The 19,612-nt window shown below is 45.5% G+C and overlaps 1 protein-coding gene across 3 annotated transcripts in view; it reads left to right on the plus strand.

Annotated features, from left to right (window-relative positions):
• Positions 1 to 19,360, plus strand: part of LOC124619664 (medium-chain acyl-CoA ligase ACSF2, mitochondrial-like) — a 250,681-nt gene extending 231,321 nt beyond the window's left edge. For 2 of the 3 annotated variants that reach the window (XM_047146195.1, XM_047146196.1), the window contains 3 exons: positions 2,670 to 2,811; positions 18,845 to 18,955; positions 19,045 to 19,360. In XM_047146195.1, coding sequence (XP_047002151.1) covers positions 2,670 to 2,811; positions 18,845 to 18,955; positions 19,045 to 19,188 — 397 coding nt within the window. In that variant the 3' untranslated portion in view covers positions 19,189 to 19,360. The remainder of the gene's footprint in view (positions 1 to 2,669; positions 2,812 to 18,844; positions 18,956 to 19,044) is intronic. The other variant, XR_006980107.1, reaches the window with a different exon arrangement.
• The last annotated feature ends 252 nt before the right edge of the window (positions 19,361 to 19,612 follow it).

The following is a 19,612-nucleotide window of genomic DNA, read 5'->3' on the forward strand; positions in this document are numbered from 1 at the left end:
TCAAGCAATTTATGTTGTAGCAGAGGGTGTTTGCTATTTTACATGAGAATCAACTTCTATTAGCAAAACATTTGTGCTGTGTTGAGCAAACAGCCGGAAAATGGCCTATAAACAATCGATTAACTGTAGATATAGTGTTTGCGAGCGATAATTGATTTGCAGAAAGGAAGGAAAATGCTGCTCTGGTAAACTGCGCTTCTCAAATGGTTCAAATGGCTCTGAGCACTATGGGACTCAACTGCCGTGGTCATTAGTCCCCTAGAACTTAGAACTAGTTAAACCTAACTAACCTAAGGACATCACAAACATCCATGCCCGAGGCAGGATTCGAACCTGCGACCGTAGCGGTCTTGCGATTCCAGACTGCAGCGCCTTTAACCGCACGGCCACTTCGGCCGGCCTGCGCTTCTCAAGTGTCTTCGAGAAATCGGGATCAAACGTTTTATGAACCTGTTGAATACCACACGACAACACCGCCCATCTTAGCAGCAGTTTTATTCATCCGAGGACCATTTTTACGAGAGTACTGGACATTTCGCGGTATTTCAGTTTAAGAGCAAAATACATAATTCAGATGTTTAGACATTTAGGGATTGACAGTTCTAGTTTGACAAGGATGGGGGTAAGGAATCTGCGTGGGCTTATGGTTCGAACCATCGGCATTTGCGTGAAGTGTTTTCGGGAAATTACTGAAAACGCAAATCGCAATGGCTGGATGTAGGTTAGGCGCTCCAACCCTCCTCCCCCCATCCCCCAATACGAAGCCAGTCTCTTTGAAACAGAGCAATCTCAATTGGTTTATCTATAGTGTACAATACTCTTTTGTCGAAACCTCTTCCAAAGAATTTATTTCCTAATGTAGAAAGCTAGAACCACACTATTCATTCATTTCACAAGATCAGTTATCCCACACACACTACACGCAATATATACACAATATTTCATAATGCAGTAAGCTAATTCTACGACGCTGCTCATTCGTTTCTCAACACCATTCTCTGCATACACTAAAAGTCGACATCAGTACCAGAACGATTACCTTCAACTTTCCGTTTGCTTACCCAAAAACTGGAGTCAAGATCTTTCCATAATAGGTGTGAAGCTGAGCTCAGAGAGAAGAGCTTGATTGTGAGGTTTTCCAGGAGAAAGGAAATATTTTAGTGTGAAAATGTTTTATAAAATGACCGTTATACTTCATTATTATTTACTTGTTTTAGAGTTCTTTTACAATATCCCCACTCTGTTATCTAAATAATCCTGCACCGTTTAGAATGTATTGCTTCACAGGTACTTTTCAACTGTCTTTTTAAAAAAAATATGTTTGTTTTAGCTTTTTAAATTCCTTCTGCAGTTCATTGTACGTTTTTTGTTCTTTAACGGAAAATACTGCTATGGATTTTATGCGTATAGTTACTTGCTAAATATAAATTGAGCACATGGTCACAGACGGAGCTGTCTGTACAGTAGTTATCAGTGTTATATTTGATGTGCGTTACTGACTGCTAAATGCACTCACATGGTGTTGCTAAAATTCCCAGTGTTTTGAACAGATCTTTACGATGACACCGATTACCGTTTCTCGCTATTAGTCTTATGGTCATTTTTTGTTGTTTGGAGATTACGTTCATATTTAATGCTTTTGCTCACCAGAAAATGATTCCATAGTAAGTTAAGAATGGCCAAAACTGTTCTCGAAGAGCAATTAAAACCATCATCTGATCGCTTAACAAAGAAATGATCAGAAAATCCTTTGCTCATTGTAGCTGTTATGAAGAGAATACCAAACGTGTCGGTAAAGCACAAGTCTGGAAGAGACCCCTCCAAGGTGTTTGGTTATCCACCTTTACTCAGTATTCTAACTGTTCGCCTTTGCTGAATAAATATTTTATATACCTTAGCTTTATTACCTCAGAATGCATTTCCCTACTGCAACAGGGATTCGTAGCAAGCAAAATGGTCTTGGACGCAAATTAGTGAGAAATATTCAAAGTGTGAAATGTGATGTTGAAACAAGCTTCGCGATTAGGTGTCGTATTTGCCTCCATTTAGGTAGATGAAGAAGTACCAGAAAGAAAGAAAAGAATATGATAATCAGAGGAGCTGAAATTGTTACGTGATGCCAGTTGATCAATATGAAATCAAAAGAATCTATTGAAATTGTACCTCTTGGTCTAAGATTGAGAGAGCAACCTCTCATCTGTCACAAAGCTTGAAACTGAATATCACCATAAATTCAAAAGATAATTCATCCAATCCTTGTACAAATTATCTGATTGTCTTGATTTCTCTTAGAAGAATGATAAGTAACAGTACTCATTTTAGACAGGATTTGATTTTTACGTCATACAGATAACTATTGTTAAACGACAGTCATCCATGTAATCATGTAGACAGTAAGGTACAAATAGGATAAACAGTAGTTGTTTGATTTACTTGATGATATTGTAGTTGACTGCATGATAATTGACCTACGTTAAATTAAACTTTAATAATAATTGTTTATAGTTTAATAATGCAGCTTTCAAAGCCGTTTCACTTTTTTGTGTGTACTTAGAGTCTTTCCACAGCCCTGCAGTGTGAAGGATTTGTGAAGCACTCTGAAGGAATGGATTAATGAATGTGTTCCATACTGTTTGCATACGAATAAAGAGATATTCTGTTTTACGCAGGGACCTGTTCATTATGAGGGAAGATGGCTACGGGAAGCTCGTTGGACACCTAAGAGATCGCATTATTCGAGACTGCGAAAACATTTTCCCGAAAGAGATCCAGGAATTACTTGAGACACATCCGGACATACTGGAGACGCAGGTGACGTTTTTGTGTGTCTTTGTGCTCTGAATATAATAGCTCCGTACCAACAAAGAACCTGAACCACAGGTATTCGTACTTCGCTTTACTTTAGCGTCTAACCTAAGGATTCACACATACGCTAAATTGAATCTAAATAAATGGACAACAGTGCCATTCAAAATGGAAAACCATCTCTGAATATAATAGCTCCGTACCAACAAAGAACCTGAACCACAGGTATTCGTACTTTGCTTTACTTTAGCGTCTAACCTAAGGATTCACACGTACGCTAAATTGAATCCAAATAAATGGACAACAGTGCCATTCAAAATGGAAAACCATCTCTGAATATAATAGCTCCGTACCAACAAAGAACCTGAACCACAGGTACTCGTACTTTGCTTTACTTTAGCGTCTAACCTAAGGATTCACACATACGCTAAATTGAATTTAAATAAATGGACAACAGTGCCATTCAAAATGGAAAACCATCCGTATTGTATCAAATTACAGGCCTTCGACATCTGATTCAGTTATTATGTCATCCTTAGATCCATGTGTGTGACCATTGTTAGTGAATAACAATAATTAGCTATTACCTCCCTTTATGCCAACAAAACATAATCGAACCTTCTGTTGAATAAGAAATTTGTACCACTGAAAATCACTATATCATTGTGCACGTGAAGATGAGAAAACGGCCTTTACTGTTACGTGACTACAAATGTGTGTCTGCGCACAGAGGTGTATTTGACAGGGGGGGTCACCTTTTACAGAGTTCTGCCGCTTGATGCAAGTCCTTTCATTTTACTTCACTTCGGCAACTCACGCGTCGATGATGATGATGATGAAAACAGTCACAGCCACTTCCAGGCGGGGAAAACACGCAACCCGACCAGGATTCGAACTTAGCACCTTGTAATCCAGAGTCAGAAACACTAACTACAAGAATCGGATTTCTGACATGAGATTACATAGAATACCAGACAAACCAGCCGGCCGAAGTGGCCGTGCGGTTAAAGGCGCTGCAGTCTGGAACCGCAAGACCGCTACGGTCGCAGGTTCGAATCCTGCCTCGGGCATGGATGTTTGTGATGTTCTTAGGTTAGTTAGGTTTAACTAGTTCTAAGTTCTAGGGGACTAATGACCTCAGCAGTTGAGTCCCATAGTGCTCAGAGCCATTTGAACCAGACAAACCAGGAATAGGCGGTGTCATTAAAGGATGAGGTAAAAAAATTGCTATAAGCTACCTTCTAAATATTGTTCGATATGCTTGTAAGTATATATATTCTCAGGCAAATAAATGTCTATGTTTTAAAATGTTTGGCCGATACTATTCCTATTCTTTCAAGTCTCAGCAGTAAGGAGAATGTGTCATTCGACACTTGCCAACAACATCGGCTAGGAATTTGGCTCTGGTCATTAATTAATTTTGGAAAATCGTGGTCTTTTCATTAAACAAACAGTTTCGGTAAGAAACAGAAGATCCTCAGGTATCTACATATCAACAAACAAAACAAAAAATTAGCCACAGTCAGTAATTATGAAAGCAGGCGTACTGAAATAATCACAATTCTTAAGCTATAGTACATATATAATTTGACATCATGAATCAAATGCATGAACAGTTAATAAGCATCATGACATAAACTACGCTGACGGAAAAAAATTGCAGCACCAAGAAGGAGTTGTGCGATGTAAACGAAAATTGGCAGGCGTGTTTCTACATCAGAAAGATGATGTCTATTCAAATTTCGGTCAGACGCATAAGAGCGGCCCTAGTGATAACAATATGAGGATGCAGATCAGGTCTGTTTTAAATACACGCTGTAACGGTCGTGAGCGTTAGTTACCTATGACATTGGACGGGTGAGTTGATGTTAGCCTTTACGGGGACAAAGCTGCCACAATCAACTCTTCACTGAATTTGAACGAGGTCGTGTATTAGGACTAAGGAAAGACGGATGTTCGTTTTGCGATACTGCAGAATGAACAGGCAGGAATGTAGCCGCTCTGCGTGATTGTTGGTAGCGGTGGTCACGGGAATGTGCTGTCGCAAGAATACTGGGCTCTGGACGGCCACGTGGCACAACCGAGAGGGAAGACCACCGTGTTCGGTGTATGCCTCTGGCGCATTGTACTGCATCTGTACCAGCAATCTCAGCAGCAGTTGGCACCACGTTGACACAGAGAACTGTTACAAATCTGTTACTTTAAGGACGTCACCATTTGCGGCTTCAGTTGTGTCAAGCGAGAGCTCATTGCAGGGCAGGGCAGGTTGGAGATGAGTTCTGTTTTCTGACGGCAGCTGGTTCCGTCTCGGTGCCAGTGATGGCCATGTGTTGATTAGAAGGAGTCCAGTTGGGAGCCAGCAACCAACCTGTCTGCGTGATAGACGCTGGATCTACAGGGTGGTCCATTGATCGTGACCGGGTCAATTATCTCACGAAATAAGCGTCAAACGAAAAAACTAAAAAGACGAAACTTGTCTAACTTGAAGGGGGAAACCAGATGGCGCTATGGCTGGCCCGCTAGATGGCGCTGCCATAGGTCAAACGGATATCAACTGCGTTTTTTTTTAAATAGGAACCCCCATTTTCTATTACGTATTCGTGTAGTACGTAAAGAAATATGAATGTTTTAGTTGCACCACTTTTTTCGATTTGTAATGGATGGCGCTGTAATAGTCATAAACATATGGCTCAAAATTTTAGACGAACAGTGTTAACAGGTAGGTTTTTTAAATTAAAATAAAGAACGTAGGTACGTTTGAACATTTTATTTCGGTTGCTCCAATGTGATACATGTACCTTTGTGAACTTATCATTTCTGAGAACGCATGCTGTTACAGCGTGATTACCTGTAAATACCACATTAATGCAATAAATGCTCAAAATGATGTCCGTCAACCTCAATGCATTTGACAATACGTGTAACGACATTCCTCTCAACAGCGAGTAGTTCGCTTTCCGTAATTTTCGCACATGCATTGACAATGAGCTGACGCATGTTGTCAGGCATTGTCGGTGGATCACGATCGCAAACATCCTTCAACTTTCCCCACAGAAAGAAATACGGGGACGTCAGATCCGGTGAACGTGCGGGCCATGGTATGGTGCTTCGACGACCAATCCACCTGTCATGAAATACGCTATTCAATACCACTTCAACTGCATGCGAGCTATGTGCCGGACATCCATCATGTTGGAAGTACATCGCCATTCTGTCATGCAGTGAAACGTCTTGTAGTAACATCGGTAGAACATTACGTAGGAAATCAGCATACATTGCACCATTTAGATTGCCATCGATAAAATGGGGGCCAATTATCCTTCCTCCCATAATGCCGCACCATACATTAACCCGCCAAGGTCGCTGATGTTCCACTTGTCGCAGCCATCGTGGATTTTCCGTTGCCCAATAGTGCATATTATGCCGGTTTACGTTACCGCTGTTAGTGAATGACGCTTCGTCGCTAAATAGAACGCGTGCAAAAAATGTGTCATCGTCCCGTAATTTCTCTTGTGCCCAGTGGCAGAACTGTACACGACGTTCAAAGTCGTCGTCATGTAATTCCTGGTGCATAGAAATATGGTACGGGTGCAATCGATGTTGATGTACCATTCTCAACACCGACGTTTTTGAGATTCCCGATTCTCGCGCAATTTGTCTGCTACTGATGTGCGGATTAGCCGCGACAGCAGCTGAAACACTTACTTAGGCATCATCATTTGTTGCAGGTCGTGGTTGACGTTTCACATGTGGCTAAACACTTCCTGTTTCCTTAATTAACGTAACTAATCGGCGAACGGTCCGGACACTTGGATGATGTCGTCCAGGATACCGAGCAGCATTCGTAGCACACGCCCGTTGAGCATTTTGATCACAATAGCCATACATCAACACGATATCGACCTTTTCCGCAATTGGTAAACGGTCCATTTTAACACGGGTAATGGATCACGAAGCAAATACCGTCCGCACTGGAGGAATGTTACGTCATACCACGTACTTATACGTTTGTGACTGTATTACAGCGCCATCTATCACAAAGCGAAAAAAGTGGTCCAACTAAAACATTCATATTTCTTCACATACTACACGAATATGTAATAAAAAATGGGGGTTCCTATTTTTTAAAAAACGCAGTTGATATCCGTCTGACCTACGACAGCGCCATCTAGCGGCCAACCATAGCGCCATCTGGTTTCCCCCTTCGAGTTAGACTAGTTTCGTTCTTTGTAGTTTTTTCGTTTGATGCTTATTTCGTGAGATATTTGGCCCGGTCACTATCAATGGACCACCCTGTATATCTGTAGTTTTGGTATGGGGTGCGATTTCGTATGACAGCAAGAGCAATCTCGTGGTTATCCAGCTCACCCTGACTGCAATTTATACGTCAGTCTGGCAGTCTGGTGATCCAATATGTTGTGCTGCCATTCATGAACAGCATTCTAGACGATGTTTTCCAACAGGATAAAGCTCGCCCACATACCGCTGTTGTAATCAACATACTCTTCAGGTTGTCGCCGTGTTGGCTTGGCCTGTTCGACCACCAGATCTGTCTCCACTCGTGCACATAGGAGACATTATCTCCCACAAACTGACATCCAGCACATGTACAACAAAAAATGGTTCAAATGGCTCTGAGCACTATGGGACTCAACTGCTGAGATCATTAGTCCCCTATAACTTAGAACTAGTTAAACCTAACTAACCTAAGGACATCACAAACATCCATGCCCGAGGCAGGATTCGAACCTGCGACCGTAGCGGTCTTGAGGTTCCAGACTGCAGCGCCTTTAACCGCACGGCCACTTCGGCCGGCCATGTACAACACAATGCATGCACAATTACATGTTTGAATTCAAAAGTCTGGCTGGTACACCGGTTATTAGTGTACCAGCATTTCACATTTGCAAAGGCTTACGTCGCGCTTACTTTAATCTGTGATCTTGCAATGTTAATCACTTAAATATATTATCTAGACAAATGTACTCCCGAAAATTTTATTACTCTACATTAATTATTATTTGGTGTTGCAATTTTTTTCATCAGTGTATAATACTGGAGTACACACAGCTCACAGTAAATACTGTGGCGAAGCACGGGGCAAGACTAAAGTTACCTGTGATCTTCAGTCATAAAAAACAATGGCAAGGATGACAGGATCTTAACCAAAGACACTGCACAGGACAAATGTATACTGTATTGTATTTCATGTATCAACTTGACGTGTGGTAACCTTCCTGCCACTGTCTCGATCACCTAAGTAATAGGATTAAGTAAAACAGTGAAGACATTATTATACGAACGTGAAGAACTAAGTAAAACAATGAACGCATTATTATATCAACAGGAAGGTATATCATTGAAACTTCCTGGCAGATTAAAACTGTGTGCCGGACCGAGACTCGAACTTGGGACCTTTACCTTTCGCCGGCAAGTGCTCTACCAACTGAGCTACCCAAGCACGACTCACGCCCCCTCCTCACAGCTTTACTTCTGCCGGTATCTCGTCTCCTACCTTCCAAACTTTACAGAAGCTCTCCCGCGAACCTTGCTACCCAAGCACGACTCACGCCCCGTCCGCAAAGCTTTACTTCTGCCAGTACCTCGTCTCCTACCTTCCAAACTTTACAGTAGCTCTCCTGTGTACCTTGCAGAACTAGCACTCCTGAAAGAAACGATATTGCGGAGACATGGCTTAGCCACAGCTTGGGGGATGATTCCAGAATGAGATTTTCACTCTGCACGGTAGTGTGCGGTGATATGAAACTTCCTGGCAGATTAAAACTGTGTGCCGGACCGAGACTCGAACTCGGGACCTTTGCCTTTCGCGTGCAAGTGATCTACCATCTGAGCTACCCAAACACGACTCACGCCCCGTCCTCACAGCTTTATGTGAGAACTGAAGACAATGTTTATTCATGGGCGTCGTACTAGCGTAACATCATTGATAAATACCTTAAATTGCCTGAAGATTAGGAACTGCAAAGCAAATATTACAAAGTTTTAAACTTATAAAAATGTTAAAGAGTGTTTCTTCAATAACTCCGCTGCAAGCGTATAAATTCCAACAATCCTTTTCTTGTGTTCTAAAAATATTCGTCATCTCATATACACAAATCTACTAAACTAACAATACGGATTTGACTGTACCGTGTTGAACCTACGTACTACCACCAGGAGTTTCATTATTACTGTTAAAGTTCACTTACCATAACTAACAGCAATAATATGTCAACGAAATGCAATATACACTACCGGAAAAAAATAGTACACCTGAAAAGAGGACGTTGATTTTGATCCGATATCCGTACATGCCACGCAGGGGATATTAGATATACCGATAGCGGTTTCAGTGTCGCCCGCCTACGGATAACGTAGTGGCACAGCTACCGGAGTGCTATCTGTGTTTACCCTTTCATAGGGAATGCTCACAGCCAGAAGGCTCCCGGTGGTGCAGACATGTGAAGGAAGCAGGCTACCATGCCATGGAGACGCATTCGTGCTTCCTGCAGGCAACTGAGAGAGTTTGAAAGGGTCAAATTGTGGCCTTCCGAGCAGCCGGATAGTCCTTTCGGAGAACTGCCATAGAAGCTGAAACTTCCTGGCAGATTAAAACTGTGTGCCGGACCGAGTCTCGAACTCGGGACCTTTGCCTTTCGCGGGCAAGTGCTCTACCAACTGAGCTACCCAAGCACGACTCACGCCCCGTCCGCAAAGCTTTACTTCTGCCAGTACCTCGTCTCCTACCTTCCAAACTTTACAGAAGCTCTCCTGTGTACCTTGCAGAACTAGCACTCCTGAAAGAAAGGATATAACGGAGACATGGCTTATCCACAGCCTGTGGGATGTTTCCAGAACGAGATTTTCACTCTGCAGCGGAGTGTGAGCTGATATGAAACTTCCTGGCAGATTAAAACTGTGTGCCGGACCGAGACTCGAACTCGGGACCATTGCCTTTCGCGGGAACTTGCTCTTCTACCAACTGAGCTACCCAAGCACGACTCACGCCCCGTCCTCAAAGCTTTACCTCTGCCAGTACCTCGTCTCCTACCTTCCAAACTTTACAGAAGCAGAGCACTTGCCCGCGAACGGCAAAGGTCCCGAGTTCGAATCTCTGTCCGGCACACAGTTTTAATCTGCCAGGAAGTTTCATATCAGCGCACACTCCGCTGCTGAGTGAAAATCTCATTCTGCCATAGAAGCTGGTCGTGCTGCGTCAGTTGTACAACGATGCTGGTATCAGTGATCACGTGAACATTCTCACACCGGTAGACCAGATTCTGGACGTCCACGCATCGCAGACGCCCCCCACAGTAGTCTTATTGTAAGGGCAGATCATACAGATAACACGAGTTATGAGCCCAGACGTCTCAACACGAACTGTTGTGAATTAGTTGTTCGCAATGGGACTGCGGGTGCGACTACCTGTAACCCATATTCGTCTCACACTACAACACCGACGTGCACGGCTCGGCCGGTGCCGTCAGAGGATCGCTTGGAATGTAGACTGGCGGGCCGTGGTCTTCAGCGACGAACATAGATTCTGCCTGCGGCGAGTGGTGGTCGTTTGTACTTATGATGTAGACCTAGTGAGCACTATCACGTAGAGTGCATTCGTCCAAGACACACGAGCTCCGACCGAGGCCTTACGGTCTCAAGTGCGATAAGCTACAACCCTCGTTCACCCTTGGTGTTCTGGAGGGGGCACTAACCAGCGCTCGGTACGTAAAGAATGTTGTTTGATCCGTTCTTTTGCCGTTCTTGCAGCAGGAAGCTAATTTGTTGTTCCAACGAGGTACTGCTCGCCCACACACTGCCCGTGAAACTCGACGTGCTCTGCAAGAGCCGGCCGGAGTGACCGTGCGGCTCTAGGTGCTACAGTCTGGAACCGCGAGACCGCTGTGGTCGCAGGTTCGAATCCTGCCTCGGGCATGGATGTGTGTGGTGTCCTTAGGTTGGTTATGTTTAAGTAGTTCTAAGTTCTAGGGGACTGATGACCTCAGAAGTTAAGTCCCATAGTGTTGTGGCGGCGTTTGTAGCGACAAACAATTCGCTGTAGAAACGGCTTACGAAGTCACCGCCACACTTTTAATAGCGGGCCGACCGGTCCGCTGGAACAGTGAACAGAAAGATGAAAACCCAAACACTCTGAATAAATAAAAGTCGGTACTTATCTTTATTAACGAAGATACAGAAACACAGTAGTGAACTCCGTGTCTACAGAAATCTGTCTAGTTCGAGTCGGAGCGGCTAGGTCAGCGTCGGCTGACGACAAACAACAACTCTGCTGCGATGAACACACAACTGACTAGCAAGTACACAATTCGGTGGCGATTATACAACTGAGCGGCGAATACAGAACTGCTAGCGCTCGCGACTCCAGCGCTTAAGAAACCAGAAGCCAGCGGTGGCGCGCGCAGACTTGCGGCGATTTCCTGTCTCGCTGGCGCTGCTTATGCGGACGGCGTCCGGACTTTGATGCTGCCAACCTTTTGGCAGCGGGCTCGGGTGGCATTACTGGCTAGGATATAACACTCCTCCCCCCCAAATCGCCGCACCGTCGTTGAATAATGACGTGGCGAGCGTCGACGGCGGGGGAGGGGTCTGGCCGCAGGCGTAGCAGAAGAGACCGGGGCGGAGACTGTTGTCGGTGGCAATCCCCGGTCCGCACCCCAGCATTGGCTGCGCGGGGCCTCGGAAAACACCGACTGAAAACCGAGGTCAGGGTGCACGCCTGTGACCACGGGCGCAGCTTCTGGTACTGGACGCGACGGGGCGTCGGGACCCACGAAGAGAGGCAGCGTCTCCTGACGCTGCGTCGACGGCTGCTGAGTGGGCGCCGGACAAGGCGCTGCGGTGTCAGACTCCTTGGGGGTGCCCAAGGAAAGCGGCTGCAGGACAGGCTGCACAGCCACCGCTTGGGAAGGCGGCCCGGCTGAGGGGTCGACGTCCATCAGCTCCGAAGGCGGTGGCGACTGAAGAGGGACCGCAGGCGCCGGAGCGACCACCTGGGGCGCTCCCGGATGAAGCTGCGCGGGAGGCATCAACGGGACGGGCTGTCGGCGTGGTAGCGGCGACGGCTGCTGCTGCTGCCCTGGGGGCGGCAGCGAAGTCGGAAGGCGCGGCTGGAACCCGCCGCGGACCAAATCTGTGGACAAAGAACGAGCGGCAGAATCCGGGCGGCCAGCGCGGCGCAACTGGTTCTGATGCCTCCTGTGCACCCCAGTAGCACCTTGAACAGTATAAAAACCGCGACCCTGGACACTTATCACGGTACCACGTTCCCAACGACGGCGACCGTGATAAACTCTGAAAAAAACGGCGTCGTTGCGCTGAAAACGCGTGCGATGCTCAGAAGCGGCGGGTCGATCCGGGGGTTGCAACAACCGTAGTAGGGTGCGATGACGACGGCCGTGGAGAAGTTCCGCAGGCGAAGGGCCGTCGCGTGGCGTGGTCCGGTACGACGACAGGAACGTGATGAGGGCCTGCTGACGAGAGTGCGTAGCACGAAGGCGGTCCATATGATCCTTGAATGTGCGTACAAAACGTTCCGCTGCACCATTCGATTGAGGGTGGAACGGCGGAGTAAGAACATGGCGAATGCCATTGGCAGAACAAAAACTTTCAAATTCAGCAGAGGTAAATTGTGGACCATTGTCAGACACTAAAACTTCTGGAAGACCCTCAATACAAAAAATTGAAGTCAACGCCTGTATAGGTTGTGCAGACGTTGTAGACTGCATGGGCACAACAAACGGAAAATTACTAAATGCATCTATCACGATGAGCCAACGAGAATTCCAATATGGACCAGCGAAATCAATATGTACTCGCTGCCAGGGACCGGCAGGGCGTGCCCACTCAAAACAGCGTTGAGGCGGAGCAGCTTGGTGTTCGGCACACGTCGAACAATCTGTAGACATCTGCGTAATCTGCTTATCAATGCCGATCCATGTACAATGACGGCGGGCAAGCTGCTTGGTGCGGACCACTCCCCAATGACCTTGATGCAACAAGTCGAGGACCTTGGATTGGAGCACTTGGGGAACCACTACACGAAGCTGGTCATTCTCGGTGCGTAACAGCAAAACTCCGTGCGAAACAGACAACAGATGACGTTGCGGATAATAGCGACGAACCACAGGATCCGATATGTCCTTTGCCTTGGACGGCCAACCACGTTGAACAAAACGTAATAGTAAACTCAGATGAGGATCCGTAGCTGTCTCACGTGCCACCTGACGATAATCAATCGGAAAATCCCGGAGGGATTGATGCTCATCGGCGTCAATCTGATGGCAAGAGTCGTCAGAGGAATCGAAGACATCATCCGCAGCAATCGGCAATCTAGAAAGCGCGTCAGCGTTTGCATGCTGAGCTGTAGGGCGATACAGTATCTCATACTGGTATTGTGATAACAAAAGAGCCCAACGTTGTAGTCTCTGAGCTGTCCGCTGAGGAACTGGATTAGACGGATGAAACAGTGACGTCAGGGGCTTGTGATCTGTTACTAAATAGAATGGTCTACCATAGAGGTAGTGATGGAATTTTGTGACACCGAACACAAGAGCCAACGCTTCCTTGTCCAATTGGCTATAATTACACTGAGCTTTGTTTAGCAATTTAGATGCGAACGCAATAGGACGTTCGGTGTTACCGACTCGGTGAGACAACACAGCACCGAGGCCGAAAGAAGAGGCATCACAAGCTAACACCAGAGGCTTGTTAGGGTCGTAATGGACCAGACAACGATCATTCAATAAAGCCTCTTTAAGCTGCTGAAAGGCTGATTGGCAATCAGCTGACCGCACAAACGGAACATTCTTACGGCGGAGACGATGCAACGGTGCAGCAATCTGTGATGCATTAGGTATAAACCTAATATAATACGTCAATTTGCCAAGAACTGCTTGCAATTCATTCAGATTGCGAGGGGCGGGCAAATCACGAATAGCTGCTAAATGTGACTGGAAGGGATGAATGCCTTGAGCATTAATAACATGTCCCAAATACTCCATCTCCGTGAGGAAAAATGAACATTTATCGATGTTGCAACGTAGGCCTGCCTGAGACAACACTTTAAACAAACACTCCAAATTACGGAAATGTTCAGCAGGCGTCCGACCGGACACAACAATATCGTCTAAATAGTTGCAACACGATGGCACATTAGCCAGAAGTTGTGACAAAAAACGCTGAAAAACAGCTGGAGCTGACGCACAACCAAAAGGCAAACGCAGAAAACGGAACAACCCCAACGACGTGTTTATGACAAAATACTGTTGTGATTGCTCGTCGAGGGGCAATTGCAAATATGCTTCACGGAGATCAATTTTGGAAAAGAAACGAGCTTCCCCTAACTTATCCATCAGCTCGTCCGGTCTAGGCAAAGGAAAAGAATCAGTGACAGTCTGAGGATTAACTGTCGACTTAAAATCAGCACACAAACGTAACTTGCCAGACGGTTTCTTTATAATAACTAAGGGAGAAGCCCACTGGCTCGCTGAAACGGGTTGAATAACACCGTTGTTTTGCCAACGACGAAGTTCATCTTCTACAGGTGCCCGGAGGGCGTGAGGCACTGGACGAGCACGACAAAATCGAGGCTGAGCATTATCTTTTAACGTAATATGAGCGGCAAAGTTCGCAGCACAACCTAGTTCGTCTTTAAATATGTCACTGTATCGTTTACACAAATCGGTTATGCTGTCTTGAGGAACAACAACAGCATTAATTTGCAACACATTGTCTTGGATAGACAGGCCAAACAAGTCAAAACAGTCTAATCCGAAAATGTTTACACTGTCTGTAGCGCGGAGCACTGTAAATGAAACTGTTTTTGTATTGCCACGGAATGTGGCTGGCACGCTACATACACCTAACACAGGAATTTGTTCTCCACTATAAGTAGCCAAAGAATGTTTTGCCGCTGAAAGTTTAGGGCGGCCGATAGCCGCATACGTAGCACTATTTATGAGAGTCACAGACGCACCAGTGTCTAATTGAAAATCGAAGGTCTTATCCTGGATGCGTAGCTGCACAAATAGTTTATTACACTGTCTCTGGATCGGTGCAGTGGAGGCGGAAGACACAAAATCAGCGCGTTTAGCGCGTGTTCGCTGCTTACGAGAACTCGTGGATTGGGCGGGTGGAACGACAACTCGTGGGTTGGACGGGTGGAACAACAACTCCCGCTTCACTCGCAGTCTGTACATTACTTTTTACAGCGTTTGAATTACGCTTGGGTCGCATAGCAGAGGGCTGGGTGGGTGGCTTATTGCGAACAAGTTTATTACCCACACGAACCGTGGAAGAGTCTTTAAACGCGACCTTCTGGGCGGGCTGGCTTTGAAGAACATGAATATCCATGGGCTGGGCAGCACTAGAATTGTTCTAGCGTTTACGCAAACAAACAGTCTGGATGTGTCCTTTCCTTTGACAAAAGTGACAAACCGCGTTTCTTAACGGGCAACGTTCACGAGGATGAGCAAGAACACACTTAGGGCAAGACTTAACTCTATCATTTTGCACACGCGGTTGACGAATGTGTTTAACATGACGCGGCCGGCTAGTGTTTACAGTCTGACTCTGCCGGTGGGGCCGCGGGCATGACATAACTTGCTTAGCACAGGCAATTTGAGAAATACATGGCTGATCTAACTCACACTCAGCATAGTCAAAAGTATCTTGGGCTTCAATTATGTTCATCACAGTCTCTAATGACGGGTCAGGCAACTTAAAGATAGCAGCACGAATACGAGAATCTGCAATGTTTTGAGTAATAGCGTCTCGTAACATGACATCACTGTAGGAAGCTCCACACACACAATTAAATCGGCACTGACGGGTGAGGCCCCGTAAATCTGTTAACCACTGTTTATTAGATTGATGTGGCAGTTTCTTTAATCTGAAGAACTTGAATCTGGCTGCTGGCACATGAACTCGCGACTCGAAATACTCAGCAAGCTTGTTAACAACAACGTCATAGTCTAAAGCTTCTGGCTTGGATTCCGGGAACAACTTACAAAGTAGTCGATAGACTTCCACGCCTGCAGTGGAAATTAAATAAAGCTGCCGCTCAGTACCTGTGATTTTGTAGACTGTCATGTGCGCCTGCAACTGCGCGAAATATTCTCGCCATTCTTCTCTTGATGCATCAAAAGCACGGAAAGGTGGTGCTGCCTGTGCTTGTTCCTTTTGTGTTGGAGGATTAGCCGCTTGTTTGGCGATTGCTTCCACCAGACTTTGTATTTGCTGACTCTGTAACAAGATCAGCTGTTGTAATTCGGCAGACATAGCGAGCACAAATTAAACCAGCCCCCAAAATTTTATCGCTATAATTAGTATAACCAGAAACAAGTTGAACCAGCCCTGCACACGAGTTCGGAAGTCCTCGTCGCCAGTGTTGTGGCGGCGTTCGTAGCGACAAACAATTCGCTGTAGAAACGGCTTACGAAGTCACCGCCACACTTTTAATAGCGGGCCGACCGGTCCGCTGGAACAGTGAACAGAAAGATGAAAACCCAAACACTCTGATTAAATAAAAGTCGGTACTTATCTTTATTAACGAAGATACAGAAACACAGTAGTGAACTCCGTGTCTACAGAAATCTGTCTAGTTCGAGTCGGAGCGGCTAGGTCAGCGTCGGCTGACGACAAACAACAACTCTGCTGCGATGAACACACAACTGACTAGCAAGTACACAATTCGGTGGCGAGTATACAACTGAGCGGCGAATACAGAACTGCTAGCGCTCGCGACTCCAGCGCTTAAGAAACCAGAAGCCAGCGGTGGCGCGCGCAGACTTGCGGCGATTTCCTGTCTCGCTGGCGCTGCTTATGCGGACGGCGTCCGGACTTTGATGCTGCCAACCTTTTGGCAGCGGGCTCGGGTGGCATTACTGGCTAGGATATAACACATAGTGCTCAGAGCCATTTGAACCATTTGCTCAGCAAGACCCTGACCAACACGATATCTGGACATGTCTCCAATAGAGCACGTGTGCGATATGCTAGGATGAGAAGTGACTCGTGCGATTCGTCAGCCAACAAATCTTACAGAACTAAGTGAACAGGTCGAGCAGACGTCGCATTACGAATCCCACGACCGGATTCGCCATCTGTACGATCAACTGGCTGCCAGAATCAGCACATATATTGCCGCCTGTGGAGGCTACATCACATATTATTAGCGGTGTTTCTGCATGGGTCGATACCTGGTACTTCAGAACCGCTTGTGCTATTGATCTCTAAATCTAATAATTTTATGTACTCCGTTATGTACAGTTGCAACAATAAATCGTGTCTAAATCGGAAACCTCTGAAACGGTGTAGTAAATTTTTGCCAATAATATACATCATAACAAAAATTACAACCTCTTTTATACCCGCTATGAATACATTGCATATCTACACTACTGGCCCTTATAATTGCTACACCAAGAAGAAATGCAGATGATAAACGAGCATTCATTAGACAAATATATTATACTGGAACTGACATGTGATTACATTTTCACGCAATTTGGGCGCATAGATCCTGAGAAATCAGTACCCAGAACAACCACCTCTGGTCGTAATAATGGCCTTGATACGCCTGCGCATTGAGTCAAACAGAGCTTGGATGGCGTGTATAGGTACAGCTGCCCATGCAGCTTCAACACGATACCACAGTTCACCACGAGTAGTGACTGGCGTATTGTGACGAGCCAGTTGCTCGGCCACCATTGACCAGACGTTATCAGTTGGTGAGAGATCTGGAGAATGTGCTGGCCAGGACAGCAGTCGAACATTTTCTGTATCCAGAAATGCCCATACAGGACCTGCAACATGCGGTCGTGCATTATCCCGCTGATATGTAGGGTTTCGCAGGGATCGAATGAAGGGTAGACCCACGGGTCGTAACACATCTGCAATGTAACGTCAACTGTTCAAAGTGCCATCAATGCGAACAAGAGGTGATCGAGACGTGTACCCAATGGCACCCCATACTATCAAGCCGGATAATACGCCAGTATGGCGATGACGAATACAATACACACGCTTCCAGTGTGCGTTCACCGCGATGTCGCCAAACACGGATGCGACCATCATGAAGCTGTACACAGAACCTGGATTCATTGGAAAAAATGATGTTTTGCCTGGTTCGTCGTCGAGTACACCATCGCAGGCGCTCCTGTCTGTGATGTAGCGTCAAGGGTAACCGCAGCCATGGTCTCCGAGCTGATACTCCATGCTGCTGCAAACGTCGTCGAACTGTTCGTGAGGATTGTTGTTGTCTTGCAGACGTCCCCGTATGTTGACTCAGGGGTCGAGACGTGGCTGCACGATCCGTTACAGCCATGCAGATAAGATGCCTGTCATCTCGACTGCTAGTGATACGATGCCGTTGGAATCCAGAACGGCGTTCCATATTACCCTCCTGAACCCACCGATTCCATATTCTGCTAACAGTCGTTGGATCTCGACCAACGGGAGCAGCAATGTCGCAATACGCTATAGCGCAATCGCGATAGGCTAGAATCCGACCTTTATCAAAGTCGGAAACGTGATGGTACGCATTTCTCCTCCTTACACGAGGCATCACAACAACGTTTCACCAGGCAACGCCAGTCAACTGCTGCATGTGTATGAGAAATCGGTTGGAAACTTTCTTCATGTCAGCACGTTGTAGGTGTCGCCACTGGCGCCAACCTTGTGTGAATGCTATGAGAAGCTAATCATTTGTATATCTCAGCATCTTCTTCCTGTCAGTTAAATTTCGCGTCTGTAGCACGCCATCTTCGTGGTGTAGCAATTTTAATGGCCAGTAGTGTATAAAGAAAATGTTTGAATATGTTTTGATGAACCCTCTCCCAAGTACTTAAATGTGAATTGCAGATTAGTCGTATTGATGTAGATGTAAATGTAGAGTACCAAACAAGAAGTTACTTTTAAAGTAACCGACAATTCATGCACAGGTACCCTGTTGCAAATATCTGTTATTTCGAATACTTATGACAGTTGCCCTAAACGATTTGCAGTATCTGCGCTGTTACAGGTCTTTGGAGTTCCACATGAGAGATGGGGAGAACAGATATGCGCCTGCATACGTCTGAAGAGGGGCTCCACTTTGACATCTGATGCAGTACGAGAGTTTGCAAGTGGTAAAGTAAGTCGTTGCTGATTTGAAGATTCCTCTCCAAGTAACAAGTGAACGTACTGATAAATATCCATTCTCATGCACCTTGTAACTTTCAGATTTCAGACTTCAAGATTCCATCCATAATAGAAATAGTGGATGAACTACCGAGAAATCCTTCAGGAAAGATCCAGACTCTGCAGCTGCGTGAAGCAGTGATGGAAAAGTATGGAATAAAAGATGTAGCAATATATGGCTGGTGAACGAGAATCATCACATTATTTGCTTGTGAAATGTATGTTCTAATCTGTGTAAACGGAACGTTAAAATGAGATTAATTGTTCCATGTGTTAAACAGTAAGATATCATATGTCATGATTATTGGCCTGTTGAAAATATGCTGGCTTTATTAAATGTTATTTATGGAAGAGACAAGGAGTAATTTAAGGATATTCATTTTAACAGATTCACCAAACCACCGCTAATTACATATTTATATTGTTGGGTAAATAGTTATAAGTGTTGTCCAGAACATCTGCAGTTTGTAACGAGAGTTAGCCCTCTTTGAACGCATGAAAAATAGGTGATTTCAGTGATTTCTTTTCAAGTAAAATAAAAATTAATGCCAAATCTGATGTCACAGTTTCATTCCTCACACTTTTGCTTTTAAAAAATCATTTTCATGTC

The sequence above is a fragment of the Schistocerca americana genome, chromosome 6 (assembly GCF_021461395.2).
Source record: "Schistocerca americana isolate TAMUIC-IGC-003095 chromosome 6, iqSchAmer2.1, whole genome shotgun sequence".
Classification (NCBI taxonomy): domain Eukaryota; kingdom Metazoa; phylum Arthropoda; class Insecta; order Orthoptera; family Acrididae; genus Schistocerca; species Schistocerca americana.